Source organism: Primulina tabacum, chromosome 9 (assembly GCF_025594145.1).
Source record: "Primulina tabacum isolate GXHZ01 chromosome 9, ASM2559414v2, whole genome shotgun sequence".
Classification (NCBI taxonomy): Eukaryota; Viridiplantae; Streptophyta; class Magnoliopsida; order Lamiales; family Gesneriaceae; genus Primulina; species Primulina tabacum.
In genome coordinates, this window is record NC_134558.1 from 34,922,149 (window position 1) to 34,941,092 (window position 18,944).

At 32.3% G+C, this 18,944-nt stretch overlaps 3 protein-coding genes across 3 annotated transcripts; 1 reads left to right on the forward strand and 2 right to left on the reverse strand.

Annotated features, from left to right (window-relative positions):
* Positions 1–148: 148 nt before the first annotated feature.
* LOC142555508 (la protein 1) lies at positions 149–4,030 on the reverse strand. Its single transcript, XM_075666396.1, has 10 exons — positions 3,857–4,030; positions 3,630–3,708; positions 3,003–3,152; positions 2,768–2,910; positions 2,478–2,626; positions 1,572–1,679; positions 1,077–1,488; positions 850–997; positions 484–568; positions 149–389 (listed from the first exon to the last, which is right to left on the reverse strand). Exons 1-10 carry the CDS (start codon positions 3,908–3,910, stop codon positions 287–289), a joined length of 1,431 nt encoding a protein of 476 aa, XP_075522511.1. The 5' UTR covers positions 3,911–4,030; the 3' UTR covers positions 149–286.
* A 935-nt stretch (positions 4,031–4,965) lies between these two features.
* LOC142555509 (BURP domain protein RD22-like) lies at positions 4,966–6,789 on the reverse strand. The gene is made up of 3 exons (XM_075666397.1): positions 6,709–6,789; positions 6,482–6,590; positions 4,966–5,987 (listed from the first exon to the last, which is right to left on the reverse strand). Exons 1-3 carry the CDS (start codon positions 6,745–6,747, stop codon positions 5,110–5,112), a joined length of 1,026 nt encoding a protein of 341 aa, XP_075522512.1. The 5' UTR covers positions 6,748–6,789; the 3' UTR covers positions 4,966–5,109.
* An 8,546-nt stretch (positions 6,790–15,335) lies between these two features.
* Positions 15,336–18,742, forward strand: LOC142555510 (indole-3-pyruvate monooxygenase YUCCA6-like). Its single transcript, XM_075666399.1, has 4 exons — positions 15,336–16,613; positions 17,455–17,703; positions 17,933–18,055; positions 18,144–18,742. The coding sequence occupies exons 1-4, from the start codon at positions 15,918–15,920 to the stop codon at positions 18,351–18,353; spliced, it is 1,278 nt and encodes a 425-aa protein (XP_075522514.1). The 5' UTR covers positions 15,336–15,917; the 3' UTR covers positions 18,354–18,742.
* The last annotated feature ends 202 nt before the right edge of the window (positions 18,743–18,944 follow it).

Sequence of the window (18,944 nt, forward strand, 5' to 3'; positions counted from 1 at the left end):
TTTATATATATAAAAAAAAACAGCACAAATTTTTTAAAGATAAATAACCAAATATTTTTAAAAACAAACGTTTGTTAAACACGAACCACAATAAAATGGGTCATGCATGCAAAAACTTGAGAAACCGGTTACGCCTCTGGACTAGAAGGAGAGGGAAAGCACAATTTATGTATTACAAAATGGAAGCAACCGACAAGTTCATGGATCATACATGCAAAGGTTAAAAACAGCAGCCATATAAATCGGACACAAAATTGTTAAACAAGAACCACAATAAAACGGCTCGTCAAACTTTTCGAACTTTATTGGGACGATTTGTCGAGTCATTCTCTCTCGAACGGGAATGCTTTCCACCAAAATTTCTACCGCCTCTCTTGTGCTTTCCTCCCCTGTTAAACATCAAGAATATTATAACTAGATGGATACAGTTTCGACCTGGTGAACTAAAATTTATATGGGCAACCAATTTACGAGCATAAATACCTCCTCCTGTGGTTGCCCTGGTGATTGTCATGATGCCTACCCTGCTTCTCCCGTAGCAAACTCCAGTATTCTTTCTCGGCATCACCTATTGTCACAGAATATTCACAAAAAGATTGAAAAATGCAAAAATAATGTTACCAGAGATCCAAGTTGGCAACCCAACAATAATTTGTTAGATAAAGTTGTGTTAAAAAAAAAAAGGAAATTCCTGTGTCATGGGATGTAAGATGAAGATTAAAATACGAATTACTGGAGAGTGACGATGATAGAAAAGATTTAACTGTCATACGGTAACTCGCAAGACCATATCTTCTATGGGCGACTAAAATAGTAATTTAGATAAAAATGAAAGGGGTTGACACAAACCAGTCAAGGGGTCAAGAATAGCAATGAAATTTTTCACTATCAGACCACCCTTCTCAGAAATGGCAGCAGCAGCACGTGCTTTCTGAACAGCTTCAGCATCTTCAAACCTTATATATCCCGAATCACTTTTAAACTGGAAATCAATAAACTACATAGAAGAAAGCAGAAGTTATATGCATGCCAACGAATAGGAAAACAAAATAAAAATATTTAGAATTTTTTAATACCTTAACATTACCAAACTTATTGAAAATTAGTTTTAGGTCCTCTCTTAAAACAACATCTTGGTCATCCTTGTAAGCTTCGATGTTGGTTCTTTCTTCATGGGATCCTTTGTCTTCCTTATCATCTGTTATGCCTGAAGATTTTTCAGATTTTTGGACAACAGTCTCCGCACCAGTCTCATCCAACTCCTCCCCTACACTCTCTGCATTTTCTTCATCATTCACCATATCTTTAACATCTGCCATGATATCTAATCCGGTATCTCCAGATGTATTTAATGCCAAAGCTTGTTCACTATCTTTTTCAGTCGCATCTACATTATCACTCATGGACTTGTGATTACCATTTTGTTCCAAATCATCTCCAGCAGTGATGCTCTTCAATCTAAATGCAACAATTAAGCCTTGGGGATAACTGTCACAACAATAGTTTCAGATAAGAACAACAGTAAGATAAATATAAGAGCCCGTGCTACAAATTATTTAGCAAGTCCTCACTCCGGTTCCGCATCAGCATTGGTGTTGTCTTTATTATTTGAACCTTTTTGGGGCCGAGACTTTGCCACTTCTATCCCTTGCTTAGCTCTCACTTCATCGAAGTCCTTTCTGTGTCATCAGCAGGTAAGGAGAACATCATAACGAGTCTAATCAATTGGGATTGGAGCAATGCAAAAACCATCCTTACGGGCTTCAAGATAAATGAGGTTCAATTTTAGAAAACACATAGAAAATAACTAGTTTTAAGGGGAAGTGGGAATCAGGAAGATATGGCTCACACAAGAAACCATACACAAGGAAGCCTTCTTTACGGCTGAGCATGAGGTCAACCACTACAGCAAATGTAAAAGGGGAAAAAGGAACCGAAATAAGATTGTGCAAATATCTATTCCACGATTTGATGCATGCCATTGATTGCCTGATATGTGATGCATGTTTTATATCAAAAAGTCAGTATTAGATTGCAATTGGCTCGCATGCAGATATACAACAGTTAGATTAAACCAATCCAGTACACAAAACATAAAATCTTTTAATAATGTTCATGTCAGTGCGCCAGGGCATAAAATTTGGATAATACCAAATGCAATCAAGCATGAAAAATAAAACAGCATGCAATGCTTTTAAGGCTGTCAAAGAATGTTGTTCGACGCAAGCCAGAAACCACATGCTGCAAGAAGAATTGATGAAGTTGGAGTACAGTAGAGAAAACAAGTATGTGCTCTACCCCACCAACCCTCGACCAATGTCTACCAATGAGAAAACTCCTGGTTGGAGAGAACATCTCTTCAAATCTTAACATAATTGGAAGATAAATATAACAATTTTTTAACTCAGAACAGTGAGACTACACAATACAACTCAAATCAAATGAGAAACATATGTGCCTAACCGTTCCATACTTACTTTGGTTTCAACTCTAACTCTGCCCCTGAATAATTCAAGGTTTGGCTCAAAATGTTTGCGGCATCTTCATCATTAGAAAACTCAATGAGCGCAGTTCCGCAAAACAACCTATTGTCAGCAACATGACGAGGTAACCTCACACTATTAACCTGGCAAAGATTAGTAACCAGAAGTTACAGGTTTTAAACCGATCTTATAAGGTTAAATCAGAAACCGCACAATAGAGGCTTGAAGTAAACGACTGTAATCCTCAAAATTCAAACTGGAAATTTAGCTGTGGTAAGAGATACCTTAGCATATTGGCCAAAGAAAGCCTCCACATCCTCAAGCTTCACGTCATACTCCAGTGGTGAGGCAGCGATTGTTCTAACATCTGCTTGCTTCATGAGCTCCTCCGCCTTCTCAAGGTCAATAATTCTACCAACCTTCTCCCCTTTAAGAGGAAATATGAGAGAAAAATAATGTAAGTGCATGAAAGCATTTCACCCAAGCATCTAACATCCTAATACGTATGAAGTAACTAACCATCTTCTGAAACTTTAAGGAATGTAGAGGTCCTCAAAGTTTCCGCAACTGCCATGACGGTGTCATCTGCTACATCTTCTGGTTTCACCTCTCCCAAGCCCAAATGACCTCTCATTCGCGAGAATGAGATAATCAATGCCAAACTCACCACTGGCTTCTAGTTAAGAAAATGAATTTGTAGTATACCACAAAATCAATAACAGCACCATTTTATATAGTTTACCAAATCAAAAAATGTGTACCATCCCTCCCTGGCCTAAACTAATTATTATCAAAGCCCATGATTGTTTTGGCCAAAAAATATCTAGATTACAACCACGTGAAAGACATTCCTCGTTTATTGATAATGTAAGCAGTTTATACGAGGAAAAGAAGATGAAAAGCATTTTTAACAGACCACTGAAAATATTTTCCTTTCTCTTTCATTTTCTTGTGCGGGTAAATAAATTACAAGTTCACTATGCTTAACTTATGCATAAGCATATGTAGTAATAAACTAACAAATTTATAGCTTTATTATAACTATTGGACAGGAAAACAAAATTATCATAGCATATCAAGTTGTGAGCAACCACATACACAATGTAGTAACACAAGAACTAACTGCATAAACAAGGAAAAGGATACTCCCATCTTCACTTTCAGAAATGGTTTTCTTCATAAAAGCATCTCTCGGAAGATTACTGTCACTGAAATAGAACTCTACCTGAAAGACAGCAGAAAAAATATAGAATTCTAACTAGCACGTAAAAATTGAAAAAAAAATTCTTCCCTTTATCATCCAAAACCCAAAAACTAAACAAATAAATGGTAACATCAAGCAAGAAAAGTAAAGGTGTAGCGACGATTTCAACCTGGCGAATTACTTTCTTTGCTGTTTCTTCGTCCAACGACGCCGTCGGCTCCATCGATGCAGAGCTAATTGCGGAGAGACTGGAGTGGAATAGGTAAAGCGGACGATCAATTTCGGGAACTTGAGGTTTTAAAAATCTCGGAACATTTAGGGCTATTGCGGCTCGAGATTATTCGAATTATTTTCGTGTTTTTGTATCGACACTGCCAAAATGCTTGGTGAATGAATGGGCCTCAAATAAGCCCAATTAAGCTTTTTGTAAAAAAAATAAGCCCAACTAAATAGTTTATTTTATTTATTGTGTGAATGGTGATTGGGGACCGATGGGTTGTAATGTGCCCCGTGCGATACAATACGATAAAGTTTGTCACATTAAATAGGGATAAAATGATAAGTTCGTATGTTTATTTGTTTTTCCAATTATTCCCTCAATATGTGTGAAAAACAAAAAAGACTATATATTTGGAACAAAGAGAATATAATAAATCAGATATAATTAAATACTAGTTATTTTTACATTTGAATTGAAGTTTGAACTTTTTGAAAATGAATTAAATAGAACAAGACATTAAATTTGAATTCGATTTAGTCGTACTTAATTGTGCTCAATCAATCAATCAAATGTTAGAATTTCTGTTTGATCGTTAAATTGTTCGTTTGAATTTGAATATATTTAAAAAAATTAACTAATATTTTAAAACTATCTGAAGAAATAATTAAACTTGTGCTCCATTCTTCTTTTGGATTTTTGTGCCCTTTGTCTAATGTTATTTCTATGTTTACATGTAATTTGTTATTATTAATTAATATCAACTTTAAAATTATTATTTTCCTAAATTAAGTAAATACTCTTAAATTTATCATATACAAGAAACAAATTAAACGTCACACATAACCCACAATTGATGGTCGATACACAACGCCAAGTGGACATCAAAATTTGTCAGGTGTATTAATTGTCCATGCTTGGTATAGCGATCGAATCGTGATTTTTGACCTGCTGTGCGATTTAAATTAAAAGATTTGAGTTGTACTGTTACTATTAGATATATCTTTGGTAAGGTGACAAGTTCGGTCCTACAAAATTATATGCAAGAACACTAGAATCCATGCATGCAATTCCATAATATATATATATATAAAAACAACAAGTCCATATTTCAAAGTACCTTCCAATGAAGGAACTGAAAATATGAGAAAATGATTGTTATTTGGCATATTAATTAAGTTGGATCCGAGCCTGCGTCCAGACCACTAATTCTGAGGAACCCACACAACATGATCCGAAGGAAGAAAATGGCAAACTGGAACAGACCCTGGATTCACCTTCAGCACCTGAAAAGCCAAGTGTTTTGGGTTCCACGCCGTTGTGTCCAAGTGGCACACCGCCACTGCCTCCTCCTTCAACCCATCAGCCGCCACCATCGATACCTTGTAAGCTACTGTGGTTTCTGTCTTGTGGCAATAGAAAACTGCGTACGCATAAGCCTGTTTGTGGCAAGCCACCACCGCCTTTCCCCTCGACATTTTCTTGACCCCCACGATACTGTACTCTTTCAGTTTATCTCCGTTTTCTGCGTTTGTGGATATTGCCTCCACGCGTTTTCCAATCTTTGAGGTGCTGAAATCGATCATGGACTCCAAAGAGGTTGCACAAAACTTCTCTTCTCCTTTAATGGTTGTTTCATCCTCACATTCTTGGATCGTTTTCTTCATAATCTCAGCTTCTTTTGAGTTTGGGTTCACCGATAACTTACTGAATATCTCTGGCAACTTGTCAGACGAGAAGGGTATTGAGTCAGCAACTTTGCGAGGCAAAACTGTGGCGCCATTCTCAGTTTTGTAGAAATTCAGGTTCATTTTTTTTCCCGGAGTCAAGTCTTTTTTTAAGAAGAAAAGGGCTACGTTGGGGTCATCGTGTAGCTGAGTTTCACCGGCGGCATACAGGTAAACAAATGGGTTTACACCTGGACTGACACCGACATAAATGGGTTTGCCCGTCTTGGTGCGTGTTCCGACTGTTACGCCTCCTTTGCGTACACCTACGTATGTGCTGTGTCCGGGTTTGCCAGTATGGACCCCGACACCGCCATGGCCGACGTTCACGGCAGTGCTCTTATCTTCCCCCCATTCTGAGGACGAAATAAAGAAAATGTATTAATAAGAGAGAATTTTGCGTTCGTCTTCTGTTTTATTTAAAATATATGATATATCATGGGATAGAATATATGTACAATGCCCTACGGATACGTAACATTAAAATGTAATATACATTGTATTAAAATATACTATATATATATAAAAATAAGTCGACTTCTTTCATACCAGTAAAAATATATTATTTAATAAAAGATGGACTAACAGAGTATATATATAAATACTATAAAACTCAAGTGAAAATGAAATAAAAATGTTTTATACTAGGTACCAAACCATACCTATACGTATAGTACTCAAATTTGCATGTTGATTATGCATGGCTATAAGAAGCAGCCATTCATTCTCACTTAATTAATTCCTTTTTTCCCGGGTATATAAATTATATATTCACGCAATCATGTGGGAAATTCTTGCGCAAATTTGAAATTATTGGTGGAGTTTTATTTAATTGAAATAATATTTATACCTGCGGGATAGAGGAGATCTTTGACAGCCTTGGGCATAGGTGAATTTGGAAGCACGGAATTCCAGTAAATCTCTGAAGGCAAAGCTGCGTGGCTTCCTATTAATGCCACCTAATTAATCAAAACCCACAAAAGATATATTAAATATTAACAATTATAATATTCGATATTATATACACAAAAATAATGGCTGAATGTGGTTGATTCATTTATACGTGTGTTCACTTACAGAAAGAAATGCTACAATGAAGTAGAAGTTGAAATCCATGACTGAAATTCAAGTTTGGTGCTGAAAACTATGATGGGAAGTGATCAATATTTATAGCTGAAGTAGGCTTATATTGACCACTTGATCGATCATTAACTACCAAATATATATATATATGTATATATATATTGTTTTAATATGATTGTACATGTAACGTAACTTTCAAATATAATTCTAATACTTCAAATGTGTGATTCTAATATATATACTTTAACTCTTGTCGTTTTATCAAAAATTATAGTTGTTCGTAACGGAGACAATGCAAATCTTTTAAATCATGTAACGGCTCAAAAATTAGCTCATGAAAAATTACTGCACTCAAAAATACATAATATCATTCATGGATGACATATATTTTAATGTTTAGAATAATTCTTCAAATTTTTTTTAAGGAAGATAATTAAACCGGTTTAGTAAATTGTTTTTGAATTTAATATAATTTTTTGCCCGTACAACAGTGATCGGTGAGTGAAAAAGGAACGCATCGCCAACTAATTAAACTTATTGATACTTTAATGGGCGCATGCCTCAACCGTATTTGGTTCGCAATAATTGAAGGCAAATTAGATTTATTTTAGGTATTTATATATTATGTATAATTTTGGGCAAAAATCAATAAGTGGTTTTTGTCTAGCTTATGATGTGAAGTATTCCAGCAATTATGATTGTTGGGGAAACGTGGCAAATAAGTAGATCAACCCTAAACTAACAACTGCTATATTTATTTGGGTATAATTTTAAGGATATACTAATAAAAAAAAAATAGTGAAAGTAGAGGAAGTTGAGAGGATTAACAAAAATACGACAATCTGTCGTATATTTTGTGTATTTGGTACTCACGTCTCTTGTCACCAAAACTTGAGGATCAGGTCTCTTGTGAGACGGTTTTATAACTATTTATCTGTGAGACGGGTCAACCCTACCGATATTCACAATAGAAAGTAATATTTTTTCATGGATGACCCAAATAAGATATCTATCTCACAAAATAAGATACGTGAGACCGTCTCACACAAGTTTTTGTCAAATTTGAGATGTGAGTGTAAATAACTCAATCCTAATACTTTTAGTTAGTATATGAAGACTCGTAGTTGTAATATATATTTGGAGATTGATTTTCAACTAGTCTAATTTTAACATCATTTAAAATTAATCATCGAAATAATTTCACAAAAACTCCTTAGGACACAATTTTATGAAACAAATCTTTTACCTAATCCGACTCATTAAAAATTATTTTTATGTCAAAAACATTAATTTTCACTTCAGATATGAATCGAGTTATTTGATGGTTCTTTAATAAAATATATATGATTTTTGATCAGGCTGATGAGAATATACACAATTAATTGGTAAATTTCCACGAATCAATTTTAAAGATATGAAGCAAACAAAAAATAAAAACCCGCAAAATGGCAATTAAATCAAAGTTGAAATTCTGTGGTCAGGTGGTTGGGGGGTAACAGGACCAAATCAATTCTCAGTATTTTTTTTTTTTCATGTTTCACTTTGGATCGTATTTTGTCGACCGTATCGGTTTAGAGTGAATTTTCGAATTTACACTTTGGAAAATATTATACACACGCGATGCGTGTGTACAAATTTTTTTTATCATTATCGATAGATTAATGTATAATTTGACAATTTATGGAGTGACTAAATTGATATTTGAATTGTTGAAATTAAAAAATAAAATAAAATAAAATAAAAGTGTGTGTTGAAATTCTAAAAAAACAAACAAAATAACAAAAAACAAAAGTGTAATATTAATAATATCATATAAGGGTAAAATTGGGAAAAAAAAGTTGGTGTCTTCCTAATTAGTTATTATCATACGCTCAACCTTAATAAAATAAAATAGATAAATAAATGGTTTATTGGGTTTACGGGCCAATCCTAATATATAATTGTATATTATATATTATCTCATCTTAAACTTAAAATGATGAAAATGGATCGAGTGTAATTTTGTAGGTTACCTTTCAGAATAGCCCAATATAAACTAAACGGGCCGCGAAGAAACGAAAAAAAGGGTCCACGTTCTTCTCAATAGCTTAAGTTAGTGTGACAATACGAGAGTGGACTGATACAATACAGGACTGGCTGTTGTAGCCTACAAACAACATCGACATGTAATTTATTTTGGCATCATTTTAAGTTTAAGACGAGATAATAATATTAAGATAAATAATCTAATATTATAAATAAATAATTAATGAGAGATTATATAATATTTGATTTGATTGATAAATAATAGTTAATTTGATTTGATTGATTAAATTTGTGATAAAAGGACAAATTATCATTTTATTATCAATATTTTATATTAATTATTAAAATGATAATTTGTCCTTTTATCGCAAATTTAATCAATCAAATCAATATTATTTATTAAGTGTTATATTATAATTTAAATTTAATAATTTGATTGATGTAAGATAAAAAACAGTGGATGGATAAATAATATAACAAAATAGACAGTATATACTATAAGATAAATTATCAAGAAATTAATTATGTATAAATTCAAACTGTGTTCTATGTATAATTTATCTAAAATACATTATACACACACACACACACACACATATAAATAAAATTATGTAAATATAATTAGTGAATTTAGTTCATTATTAGTTAGTCAATGAATCCAATTACATCTCTTCTTTTTTTTTATTCTCTAATTATATATGAAAAGGAAAAAAAATATAATATTTTATGTAACTTTGAGTGTACATGTGACATGACTCAAAATAAAAATGGTTCCCCTCCTTGATTTAGAATTAAAAGCAAAAGTTGGTGATCTCTTTCGCAAGTTTGGAAACTCTTCTTTCCAAAATGCTCCTCAGCGGCGCACTATTACTTTCACTTTCATTTATCAAAAGCCTACAACTCTAATCTCAGGTGGACCTAACGATATTAATTTCTTATTATCAATATATATATATATATAGCAAAATTATTTAAAATATCAATTTTGTGTTATGAATTTTTAATTTTGTGTTTTCTTAATGAAAATAGCATAATTGTGGGGAAGTGGTATTTTATGGAAGAAAATTTCGATATGTCTTAGATACTAGATTTTATGGGTTTTTTTTAAAAAACTTAAATATGATATAAAGCTGGATATAACATGAATCATAGTGGTTATAGACATGGTAAGTTGTTACCTACAGTAATAATTCCAAGTACACCTCTCTTAATCTTTGAAGCCTGAATGACCTTTTTTTTTTTCTTGTGATACGGTCTCACGAATATTTATTTATGAGACATGTCAACTCTATCGATATTCACAATAAAAAGTAATACTTTTAGCATAAAAATAATATTTTTTCACGGATGACCCAAATAAGATATATGTCTCACAAAATACGACTCGTGAGACCGTCTCACACAAATTTTTGCTTTTTTTCTATTTTCGGCCTTTAACTTGTTAAATTGAGTCTTAGTCATGTATTTTTGTCTTTTGTTAATTTCTAGTCCTATTTCGTCGGAGCACTGATGTGATATCAGAAAAATGTTGATTTGACAACGGAAAATTGTTCATATATGACGCACGATGTCAATAAAAATAAATAAAAAGTAAAATTACATGACTAATACCGTACTTTGGCTGATTAGATGATAAAAACAGAAAATGAATGACTTAAAAGAACAAAATTAGTCATTTTCCCACTTGTTTATTTAAATGTAAACTGAAAGCATATTGATCAATTTAATCGTTGGCAAGTTTAATTTTGCCACAAATTTTGGATTTAGTTTGAGCATTAGAGACAGTCAAGTTTTGAAGATTCGAATAAATGGGTCGAATCGAGGTCAATTACTCTAATTCAAACTCGGCTTTTTTCCAAAATACTTTCAAACTCGGCTTATTATCATAATTTATTTTTACATCATACATTTATTCCTTTTATTTTAGTATATTTTGTAAAACTAAATCGTATTTATTCTCTATATAATCATCATCTCTCAAATCCGACTACAACTTAACATGTCTTATGCCTGAAATATAGAGTTTGTCGAACTCGAGCTCAAAAAATTAGTTATTTATTTAATTTAATATCAAGATTTAATATTTATTATTCAATCGAATTCGACCTTTAAGTTCGAGTATAATTTATTTAATCGAAATGCAATAGACATCACATAAATTGATCTCAAACTGCAATAATATAAAATATATTATATTTTGAATACAACTAACTAGGTGAGAAAAGAAATTAAATTTTCCCTCATAAATATTTATTTATTTTCGTCGTTCTCTCTTTTTTTTCCCATCATCACTGTCAACAACAAAAAGCTCTAACACCCACCACCACCACCGCCACCTTTACGGCGGTGTTGAGGATACTCATTTGGCGGCGGGAGGGGTTTGATTATTTTATAAAATAAAAATAATTAAAATTGGCTAGTACATGGTATCTTCCTAAGTTTCCAATTTTAAGATAATTGTAAACAATCTCGGGATGAGCCATTTGTCGGAAAAAAGAGGAGGCCAATACTATTCTCGATTATTTTATTATTTTGTTGTTATTTCTTAACGAGCAAAATGTTACGCTATTGAAGAAACAACAATTGAGTTGAGTGGCCACTGGTATGAAATCATTACAATTTTGATAATGTAAATCGTATATTTTTTATTTTGATCATGTTATTGATTAATTTAGACTCTTACTCGACTAATTTGAAATTATTAATTTTAGTCTTTTGTTAGTGGAGTGATGACGTGTCGTCGAAAAATGATAGCATGCCGATAAGTATTGCTGACGCAATCAATAATCACACGTCAGCATATTGATGAAAAAATATTAAAATTGAGGGGGGAAATGTAAGTTAATGAGATTTAAACAATGAATTGATCGATAACACAAGTTAAAACGAAAAATATGTAAATTACACGATAAAAAATAATTTCTTTCGGTACTAATCATGCGAGAAAAATAATTATAACTCTGCATATTAATTACAAAAGAAAAATTTAGAAGAAATCAAACAAAAAACAATATTCTTATAAGATTAGCACATAAAAAACATGGCAGATAAATTAATATCATCATCTCATTAGAATCATAAGTAAAAGATTAATTGTACACATAAATTATTCTAACAGTACAAAATTTATGAAATAATACTCTAATAAAATTTGGCACATGATATAACTTTTATATAATTTATTTTTGGAGATTGCGCAAACACGATGAGTTGATTTCGACTTTTTGGAAAGGCAAAGTGATCAAATTATTTAAATTATTACTTTTCTACATTGTGAATCGATTAACTTATTATTATACTGATATTAATTACTTTAAAGGAAGATTAATGTGTGTACAGCAATAAAAGTGATTTAATTAGTCACAAGATACTTAATCCCTAATCACGCCTTATCACTCATCTAAGAGTCAAGAACCATAATTAAGTTTTAAAATTTTCATTAAAAATATAGGGAATATCAAAGTTTTGAGGTTTCAAAAAATGTAAATATAACTTGAGATGGCGTCTTGATACGTGTGTGATAGAGTTTTGATATGCAGTATATATATTGTGAATACCTATCTCGACAACTGTTGATGTAACGTCAACATACTGAATGCGATAAAGAAAATAACAAAATTATATATTCATTATAATGTGAATATCACCTCAGCGGTGCTCACAGTTTGTATTATATCAAACTACATATAAGTTATGATATGCATGCACAAGATTAGTTATTATCTATTTCTTTCTTCTTATTTTTTGGTTGAGTGAGCCGAATGGGACGAATCCAACATTTTGATTTAGCTCTACCAAGATATTTATCATTAAAATACATGTATAGAAAAGACAAATAATGTATTTAAAAAATCAAACTGATTTTTTTTAAATTTTAAAATGTGTATATATATATATATATATATATAGCATTAAATTACATGATACAATAACAATAACTGTTGAATTTTCCTCATCGTTAGTATTATAAGAATTTATATCAATTTTTTTACTTGTATTTATTTTAAAAAAAAATATCCCCTCCATTCCAATTATATACGCTTCATTTCTTTAATCGGTTATCTCAAGTATATTATCTAGTTTATATATTTAGTACAACTTTTTCTTATTTTTTCTAGTACTATTATACCTCTATTGACTAGTCTTGACAAATGTGCAAGTATTTTTTGAATAAATTAGATAGTATTAATTAAAAAATTGTTTGTAAATTTTGTTTTTCCAATAATTTTTTTAAATATTTGTCGTTTGTATATCTGAAGCGGATCTTCATGATTTCATCTCAATTAAATATAATTTCTTGGAACTTGTAATAATCTTCCGAGGTATATATAAACCTGGAGGTAATGGTGAATGTACAAATCCCTTAGTGGAAGGAGAAAGACAGTAAAAGGTGAGTTGATACGGGCCCAGCCCAATATAAAGATGACAGTCCAACCCATTGCCAAAAAACACCTGGCCCTCTCGACCAAAGCACTAAATATTAACTCATTTTTAAAAAAATAGTACTAAATATTAAGTTGTTTTTTAGTGGTTAATTATGTCATCTACTTTTGCCTATATATGACTTCATATAGTGACATTTCCTGAAATATAGAAAATTATACATGAATGGTTATATAACTTTTCACATTAAACATTAACGCATAGGCTTTTCCAGCTTAGGGGATCATTTTACTCTTCTCTTCGCTAAGCCTGTAAATTATCGAATATTAACAGTGTGTTTGGTTGCTTAAAATTTTGGAATTTGGATTTGAAAGTAGAATTGGATTTGAAAATCCATGAATTTATAATTTCATCTCGTGTTTGGTTGAAATTTAAAATATTATATTTAGAATTCATTTCTTGTTTGAAAAAAAAATTGAATTTGGAAATTTACAATTTTACTAAAATAATATCAATTATCTTTTACATAAATCATTATTTAAAATATATTATTTACATTATTAAAAAACTGAAAATTTAAAATTAATTTTATCATATATTTCCCTATATCATTTCAATTATATAATTGTGTTATATAAACTACGTAAACTCTTATATAATTAATTAACTACTGTTAATAAATTATTACAATAAAATAATCAAACTTTTCAAAAAAAAAATAATAATCAAACCTAACATCTAAATATTCAAATTTAAATTCTACGACATAAAATATTTCAAAATTATATATTCAACCATATCCTAATTTTATAAATGAAAAATAAATTGTTATTGAATAAAAAATTGTACAATATTCATGGCAACTATAAGATCTCAAAAATAAAATATGCAAAATAAAAAATAAATAAATTTGTCTTTTAATCCAACTATAACATATAAAGATGGTAGAATGATAATAATTAAAAAATTTTGTTACGCGTATTTTTTTAGGTTATTCAAATCCAAATCCCATCAAATCTGACTAGTTTTGAAAAGATTTGTTTATACATAATGAAATTCAGTCAAATCCCGTAAAATCCAATTTCATTTTTAAAATTCAACAAACTAAACAGTTAAAATAAAGATTTACAAATCCAAATCCCCACGAATACCTCCAAATCCTTGCTTCCAAACATAGTGTAAATGTATTTGAAGTGTGCTATAATTTAATTTGAAGGCTCTATTATTTATTTGATAGAACACATAAGACATATCGATTAGTATGCAAGTGGTAAATTTATAACTACAATGCATTGTCTCTAACACGACTTACACCAACAATGAAAACTTGTCACCACGCGATCCTCGTGGAATCACAAATAATAGATTTCAAACTTTAGTGCAATTTGTTAAGATTTTGTGATTTTGACCTAACTTAATTTCAAAAGCTAGTTTAAATGGAGAAGTTTGTCAAAGTCCATATATGCAACTCCAAGCAACTCTCTATCCAACCAAAGTAGGACATCTTAACACATCCTCTCAGGGCCCAGAAATGAACAAATGAAGCGTAGAGACATTAACGGGAGACCCATCTATGGATAGTTGGAAACATAACGAACAGTTTGGGGTCAGATACTATTTTAAAATTGAGGTTTAAGCTTAACTCAACCCCAAAAGATAGCTGAAAGAGAGAGAATTATCCAAATCCATATATTCAACTCTCACGAACTATATCCAATCGATTATCACTGGATGTGTAACAAGAGCTCATCATATTGGCGAAACACAATATGAATAATATGTGATATGTAAATCAAAGTCCTTGGCAAGAGCAAATTTATAGATTGTAACCAATAAAAAATGTATACATGATTTCAGTCTAGTGTTCCTCCTCACTTTTGTATATATAATATTATAGTAATTTTAAGATGTTTATTTTTACGAAACCATGTGTACATGATAAGAGGTTCCAAAATAAAATACTCATGAACTGAATAAAGAATATTTTCTAAAAAAATAATGTTACAAATCCTGATAAAATAGTTTTTTTTTTAGTTCATTAACTTGTTAAATTTTAAATTTTCATCCATTAAATTTTTTAAATTTGATTTTGAAACACTTAATTTTTTTTTTTTTTTGACAATAACCGACTTAGTATTAGACAAATCAATTTCAAATAATGTGTATATATATGTACCTCCGCAAGAGTTACAACTTGTAGTTTACTGCTGAACCTCTGGGTTCTCTCTTCTCTATTTCTCACATACAACTTCATCCCTTGAAAAACTCATTAATTTTCACGTCACTCTCGAGCTCATCTTTGAACTAGCTTTAAATGCGTAATATTATGGAATGAGTGATTGAATGAATATGATGATGAGCCCCATAGCCTCCGCTCCCACCTCCTATTTTGTCTCAGACTGAAAAATAATTAATCCCATCTCACAAGTGGATAAGAATTTCTTGTAATCAGATCTCCACTTCTTCAGGATTTCTACTCATACTTAATCATGTTGGGGGATTAAAGAGAATTAAGGCGGATATATTAGACTTATCCCTATGATTCATCAACTATTCTCCGCATCAACTGCACCCTTTTTCAACCCCTCTCACTCCGAATTTCACTCTTCCTCTATCCACAGAATCTTTGAACAAGTAGCTGCAGTGAAGTTTACACAGTTGGATAGAGCAGTTATTTCTGTTCATTTTTTCTGGATTATTTTTTTAACCGCCTGATTGTTCTTGATTCCTGAATCTTGATTGTTGATCATAATACATCACCGAGATAAACTAGTTCTGGTTCGTTATTAGTTATCATGGATGATTTCTTAAGGGAAATAGAGGGAAAAACGGCTAATGATCCTTGTAGAAATAGAGATTTCGGAAGCACGAGATGGGTTCCAGGACCTGTGATCGTAGGTGCCGGGCCTTCCGGCCTGGCTGCAGCTGCTTGCTTGAAAGAAAAAGGCGTTCCATCTCTAGTTCTTGAGAGATCCAACTGCATAGCTTCCTTGTGGCAACTTAAAACCTATGATCGCCTGAAACTCCATTTACCGAAGCAATTTTGCGAGCTTCCTCTCATGTCTTTCCCCCAAGATTTCCCAACCTACCCTACTAAACAACAGTTCGTCCAGTACTTAGAAGCCTATGCAAAGAGGTTCGAAATCAGTCCTATTTTCAATCAGAGGGTGGTGAGTGCTGAGTTTGATCGGAATCTTGGGTTTTGGAGGGTGAAAACAGCGATAGCAGCCCAAGGGGCAGCAGAGGAGCAGGCGGAGTACGTGTCCCGGTGGTTGATAGTGGCGACGGGGGAGAATGCGGAGGCGGTGGTGCCGAAAATGGAAGGCACGGAGGAGTTTGGTGGAGATGTGGTGCACACGAGTAAGTACAAGAATGGAGGAGTTTATGAAGGGAAAAAAGTGCTTGTTGTTGGATGCGGGAACTCTGGAATGGAGGTGTGTTTGGATCTCTGCCATCATAATGCCAGCCCTTCACTTGTTGTGAGAGATACAGTAAGATTTTTTTTAATTAACTTGTGTGTGTGTGTGTGTGTGTGTGATTTCAATATTTGTCATTTGAATTTTTTCTGGCATTTTCTATGTTAATTGGAAAACAAAGTGTTTTTCATTTGAAAGATCTCTGGTTAGTTTTGAGAAAACAAGGCAAAACCCAAGATTCTTGAATATTTTTTCAGCATTTGTTTTTTTATCATATGTATTGAGTAAATGAAAAATTGTTTATCTGCATGGAAAATTGACAGTTTGATAATAGTGGAGTTTATGGCTGTATTGTGCGAGTGGGAGAAACTTTATTCTCAAGTTATATTGCTAACTGTCTCAAAGATTTTTCTTCCTCTACACACTTCTTTTTAATTTTTCCCCCTTAATAAATAGAAAAAGGAAAGTGAAACCCTAATTCGTAAAATCTTGCGAATTTCATTTTTCATTTTGATATTTATGATTAATTATATTGAGTAAATGCAATAATCACATTTATAATCCGCCCATGACTCCTCTTTTAGGTGCAGAAAGGAAACAACCTCCAGGTTTTCACTTTCTTGGGATTCTCAAATCTCTAGCATGCGCAACAATGTGTCGATGTTGGCTCGAATTTTAAATAATTTGTTCACATAATATATTTCTCTCTCTTTTGGATAGCTCAAATTAAGGGTTTTAATCAAGACGTTTAGAGATACTATAATTTTCGTGTAATTTTTACAAGTAAATCTTTCACATTAGTTCTTGATCATTTCTTTAATTTATGCTTTCCATAATTTAGTTTTGTACAATGCATTTATTTTTGTAGTTCAGAGTTCCTTATTTTGTTAATGACTTTGCATTTTGCTATCATTAGGTCCACGTTCTACCACAAGAGATGCTGGGAAGATCAACTTTCGGGTTGTCCATGTGGTTGCTAAAGTGGCTACCTATTCAACTTGTCGACCATTTTTTGTTGAACGTTTCACGGCTCATGCTCGGCGATACAAGCCGGTTAGGGCTGGACCGGCCTCAACTAGGCCCACTCGAGCTAAAGAACCTAACAGGAAAGACACCGGTGTTAGACGTTGGAACCCTTGATAAGATTAAAACTGGAGACATCGAGGTACAACTCCCTTAATGAATCAATGATTTGCTTTGCATTCGCTAAGTGGCAATTTTTAGTCCAACCAAAATCACCTTTTTTGTCCAAACAATTACAAAGAAAACGGGTTTCTATATATGGTTGAGATCTGATATGCACCGGAGATTCCATACATTACTTGATTATTTTACCATCTTTGGTTCGGTAATTTCAATAAAGATCTTGTGCTGATTTTTTCTTTAATGTATAGGTATTTCCCAGCATTCGGAGACTTGGACATCGATCTGTCGAATTTGAAAATGGAAGAAGAGAGAGTTTTGATGCAATAATCCTAGCGACTGGTTACAAAAGCAATGTACCATCTTGGCTAAAGGTACTGTGAACTAATTTATCATGTAATCTATCGCTTTTGTAATTAGTACCGTGTACTCTAAAAACTAATCTATTCATCATTTGGACAGGAAAATGAAATGTTTTCAGACAAAGATGGCCTCCCAAAAAGGTCATTTCCCAATGGATGGAAAGGCGAATGTGGGCTATACGCCGTGGGGTTCACAAAACGCGGCCTTCTCGGGGCATCCATGGATGCCAAGAAAATCGCAGATGACATTGGAAGTTTTTGGAAGGAAGAAGCAAAGCATCTCTCCCGGCCATTTCATGGCCATATTTAATGCAAAATAGTAATTTTTGCTGATAAGTCGATATCGTACTAGTTACTATTATAGATTCACGTCTGATTAATGGAGAAATTTTGGGTTGGCACCAGAAGTATATTCAACATCTGGTTATGGAGGGAAATCGAAACACGGATCGATGAAGGAAGGATTGAAAATTTTTACTAGCTAGTGATCATCTCCATTGATTATGCCCACAAAAAAATGGAGGGTTTTAGAGTGCACTGTAGTGTATATATGTTGTGCATTATCGATTATCCCTAATTATTAGGTACTTGACTTTTAGTTTGTAGGGTTAATTTTTGGCACATGTATATATGTATTGGCAGTTGGTGTGTTTAATTTTCTCCATGTTCCATTAGTGAAGAAATATATATATATAATTTTGGTACCAAAACTTTCCCCAGCTTGTTTTTATTATTCTTACATTATACACACACACACGGACAAAACGATTAAGCAATACACGCGTCGATATATATACACAGACAACGATTAAGCAATGCACACGTCTATATATATATATGTATATATATATATACACACACATATATCGTTGTGAAAAAGTAAATGGAGAATATATACATA

Bases quoted from the DNA above. Each gene is read 5' to 3' on its own strand.
- LOC142555508 (XM_075666396.1), bottom strand. From the start codon at position 3,910: ATGGAGCCGACGGCGTCGTTGGACGAAGAAACAGCAAAGAAAGTAATT. The intron at 1,680-2,477 runs GTAAGTATGGAA...CTGATGACACAG, and splicing joins GAGTTAGAGTTGAAACCAAA to AAAGGACTTCGATGAAGTGA. The intron at 1,489-1,571 runs GTGAGGACTTGC...TTGTTGTGACAG, and splicing joins AATGCTGATGCGGAACCGGA to TTATCCCCAAGGCTTAATTG.
- LOC142555509 (XM_075666397.1), bottom strand. From the start codon at position 6,747: ATGGATTTCAACTTCTACTTCATTGTAGCATTTCTTTCT. The intron at 6,591-6,708 runs GTAAGTGAACAC...TTGATTAATTAG, and splicing joins TCATTGTAGCATTTCTTTCT to GTGGCATTAATAGGAAGCCA. The intron at 5,988-6,481 runs GTATAAATATTA...TTTCGTCCTCAG, and splicing joins AGATCTCCTCTATCCCGCAG to AATGGGGGGAAGATAAGAGC.
- LOC142555510 (XM_075666399.1), top strand. From the start codon at position 15,918: ATGGATGATTTCTTAAGGGAAATAGAGGGAAAAACGGCTAATGATCCT. The intron at 16,614-17,454 runs GTAAGATTTTTT...TGCTATCATTAG, and splicing joins CACTTGTTGTGAGAGATACA to GTCCACGTTCTACCACAAGA. The intron at 17,704-17,932 runs GTACAACTCCCT...TTTAATGTATAG, and splicing joins TTAAAACTGGAGACATCGAG to GTATTTCCCAGCATTCGGAG.